Source organism: Sinocyclocheilus rhinocerous, unplaced genomic scaffold (assembly GCF_001515625.1).
Source record: "Sinocyclocheilus rhinocerous isolate Xijiao unplaced genomic scaffold, SAMN03320098_v1.1 scaffold1605, whole genome shotgun sequence".
In the NCBI taxonomy this organism is placed as follows: Eukaryota; Metazoa; Chordata; class Actinopteri; order Cypriniformes; family Cyprinidae; genus Sinocyclocheilus; species Sinocyclocheilus rhinocerous.
In genome coordinates, this window is record NW_015627373.1 from 13409 (window position 1) to 17519 (window position 4111).

At 32.6% G+C, this 4111-nt stretch overlaps 1 protein-coding gene across 3 annotated transcripts in view; it reads right to left on the bottom strand.

Moving 5' to 3' along the window:
- Positions 1 to 1088: 1088 nt before the first annotated feature.
- Positions 1089 to 4111, bottom strand: part of LOC107727687 (high mobility group protein 20A-like) — an 8869-nt gene continuing 5846 nt past the window's right edge. For 2 of the 3 annotated variants that reach the window (XM_016537656.1, XM_016537641.1), the window contains exons 7-8: positions 1608 to 1740; positions 1089 to 1526 (exon numbers count right to left, since the gene is read on the bottom strand). In XM_016537656.1, the coding sequence (XP_016393142.1) occupies positions 1523 to 1526; positions 1608 to 1740 (137 nt within the window). In that variant the 3' untranslated portion in view covers positions 1089 to 1522. Of the gene's footprint in view, positions 1527 to 1603; positions 1741 to 4111 lie in introns of those variants that run through there. The other variant, XM_016537649.1, reaches the window with a different exon arrangement.

The window sequence follows — 4111 nt, forward strand, 5'->3', positions numbered from 1 at the left end:
AGACATGAAACATTTTTTTGTTCTACATAAGAGTTCCTAACAACACGAGGTTGAGTAAATGATGACAATTTTAAATTCTATTTTTTTTTTTTATGAACTATCCCTTTAACTTTTAATTTTAGACAGCGAAGGACACAAGGTTTAAAAGGAAGTTAGTTCATCTGACCTTCCTGTGCAATGGATGCCTTACACTCCATTCCTGACGGATGACAGGAAGTCCTGCTGTCTGCCAGGAAATGGACGTGACAACAAATAGGAAATTACACAGGTCCCAGAATTGCCAGAGCAGCTGTAGCCAATCTCAAAATTGAGAATTCTTCCTAGAGTTGCGAGATGTCAACACACAATTCTGAGAAGAAAAGTCGGAATTGTGTGATAAAAAGTTGCAATTGCTTTTTTTATTTTGTATTCTGTGATGGAGAAAAAAAACAACAACTGTGAAATTACTAAGATTTTTAAGACTAAAGTAAAAATGTCAAAAAGTCAACTTGTGAAGAAGTCAATTGCGAGTTTATATCTAGCAATTCTGACTTTTTTTTCTCCGAATTACGAGAAAAAAATTGGAATTATAAGATAAAAGTAGCAATGACCTTTTTTAATTTTTTATCCCGTGGCGGAAACAAGCTTCCATTCTAAACCGAATTGAGCTGAATAATGGCACTATACAGCTTTTTGCAGCTGTTTTCCAGCAGAATTGAAAATTGTTTCATATTTGAAGTTCACGTCATCAATTATATTGATCAATATTATTTTCCTGTTCATTAACTGTGAGTCTGCTTTGAAACAATCTGTATAGTATAAAGGTTGCTTAAACTACTTTAAACAGCACTCTTGCATTAAATAAAAACACCAGAGTCACCGTATCTCACCCCAGACATCCATTTTATTAATATTTTCCTTAATTAATTCACACCCAAGCTCAACTGGGTTACAGCTGTTCAGCACCAGCCTTCCAGAGTGTGTGCAGTTCAGCAAACTATAACACTGCTGTCTCAAGCGCTCCGTCCCAGAAGGAACAAAATCTAATTAATTACCAGCAAGCATCAAGCAAACGAGCTGAAGGAGAGAGAGAGAATCAGACACTCATCAATGTCTTCATACATTAGCTTTATTGAATTCTTCAAAAGTCAAGAACATACAGGGAATTCAGAAACTCCGGCACAAAGACACAAGCTACAGATGAACCTGCCTCTCTTCTCACGAATACAACATTTCACTTTCTTACGTAACATGAAAGAAATTACAAGTATAAAATTGAGCTTAAAAACAAAACAACATGTACACATGCAGATGAAACCACACCATTGCTAAAATAATGTTTTTTTTTTTTTGGTGTAAATTTCATAAAGTGGCAGGAACGCATGGCAAATGTGAACTGCTAAATAAAAAATAAAAATAAGCAGATAAAAACGGCATTGTAAAAAAATAAATAACAGGAAACAATTGAATAACTGCTTGACACAAAATGTGGTCATAGTAGGATAGGAGGAGGGGCTACTGCATGAGGGGCGGGGCCTCTCAATTACCTGTGGGCGAATCAGAGCAGTGCATTATCACACTCTGGTTATTATTCACACAGAAAGCAGGAATAGTGTGGTTGCAGCTACCTGTCGAGGCGGTTGACCACATCCCTGACGGTGCTGATCAGGTGCTGGTTCTCCTGTGGGTTGGACAGAATGAGGCTGTGAAGCTTCTTCATGTAGGAGTCGATGGAATCGAGTGTGGGCGTCTCGCCGCTGCCTGCAGGCACATGGGAAAGACAGTCAGGAAAAGTACACCAAGTATCTTTCACATAATAGTAACATCTGATTCATAGATGAAACATCCTTCTTAGAAATAGAAACAGAGAGCTTTTATTGCCATTGTATAGCACTTTCTATTTGAATTTCTATTTCTGTTACTAAGGATTTTATCATTACATCTGATTCACAGATGAAACCTCCTTCTAGTCTGTTTCACAAAGATTGTATAGAGCACACAAATACAATTGAGAAGCTTGTTTGGGAATATAACAAAGCAAGTTATATGACAGAACCATAAGCAAAATAATTTTTGACTGATTTTTTTTTAACTGAAAATATTTAGTTGAAAAGCCATTTTATTTATAATATATATTTTTAATCTTAATTTTGAATATATATTTGTATTGTTATTCAGCAAGGAGGATATATATTGCTCAAATGTGACAGTACAGACATTTATAATGTTACAAAAGATTCATTTTAAATAAATGTTGCTCTTTTGAACTTTCCATTCATCAAGAAATCCTGGAAAAATGCATCATGGTTTCCACAAAAATATGAAACAGCAGCACAACTGTTTTCAACATTAATAATAATAAATATTATAACATTTCATAAAATCTTTGAGCAGCAAATCATAATATTGACAAAAGAATCATTTCTGAAAGATCACGTGACCAAAAAAAAAACATTAAAAAAAGCCTTACCAACCCCAAACTTTTGAACAGTATATATATTTAAAAAATTATATACATAATACTATTAATATATTTAATCTATCTATAAAATATGAAATATATGAATTAATAAAATGAATAAACACAACAAGGATCGTGATGCAATATTTATCTAAATATTGCAAAGGTAGTACTGATTTAAATTTTTCTTGAGTTTTACAGAATTTAGGAACAATTAAGTCATGGCTCAAATGAACTGAATCACTGAACTGATTCAAACTAAATTAATATATAATTTGATATATAATATTTATAAAAGAATGTACATTTTCTAATATTAATTAATATTGGGAACACACACACACACACACACACACACACACACACATACATACATATAGGGTTGGGAGGGTTATTTTTAAAATGTATTCCATTACAGTTACAAATTACTTCATCAAAAAAGTATTCAGTAACGTAATCCAAGTACTACAACATGAAAGTAATGTAATCTGATTCCTTTTTGATTCCTTTTATGTAAATAAAATCAAAAAAGCAATATCTAAGTGCTTTTATTTAACTATGACTTTAAAATTAAAACTAATAAAAACTATAGTAAAAACAATTTGAAACTATTTAAAATCGTGTCTTGTTTCACCATCTAGATATTACAGCCCGTATATATTTATATAAAAGGCTATGCAGACATCTAGTGGCTATACAGTTTAGTAGCCTATTACAGTTTTTTTCTTTTCTTTAACATGTAGCCTACAAGTAAAAATAAATATAGTTTATACACAACATAAACATTTTACCCCATATACATATTAGTCTATTTTAAAATAAGCCTACATGTCGAAATGTATACGTGAAATGCTATGATCTTTCTTTATTTCATTGACTGATCCGGAGTGTGGGGACTCTCGTGTTAATTTCTACATTTTCCAGCTCATTTACTGCAGTCATGCACACCATGGAATTCAATTTGAAACTATTTAAAATCGTGTCTTGTTTCACCATCTAGATATTACAGCCCGTATATATTTATATAAAAGGCTATGCAGACATCTAGTGGCTATACAGTTTAGTAGCCTATTACAGTTTTTTTCTTTTCTTTAACATGTAGCCTACAAGTAAAAATAAATATAGTTTATACACAACATAAACATTTTACCCCATATACATATTAGTCTATTTTAAAATAAGCCTACATGTCGAAATGTATACGTGAAATGCTATGATCTTTCTTTATTTCATTGACTGATCCGGAGTGTGGGGACTCTCGTGTTAATTTCTACATTTTCCAGCTCATTTACTGCAGTCATGCACACCATGGAATTCTAAATCACTAACAAACACTAAATTTGAACTAACATTATGATTTTCATGCTAGTCGTACCTGCAAATGTTCAAGTTGGTTGAGTAGCCTTTGTTAAAGCAAGAGTCTTCATGCATGGCTTACGCTGTACAACTATGTTATTTCCTTTATCCTTTTTGAAGACAAAATAACTGTGAAATTTCCAGACATGAAAACGTTTTTCCCAGCAGGAAGCATCGTCTCATCCAGCGTATGAGGAGAATAATTGTAGATGGGTGTTATTTGCGTGAGTCAACAGAACCAGGAACTACTGTATGATGAAGCAGCGCTAAATATAGCGTTATGATGTAAAAAAAAACATTTATTTCATTTTAAAT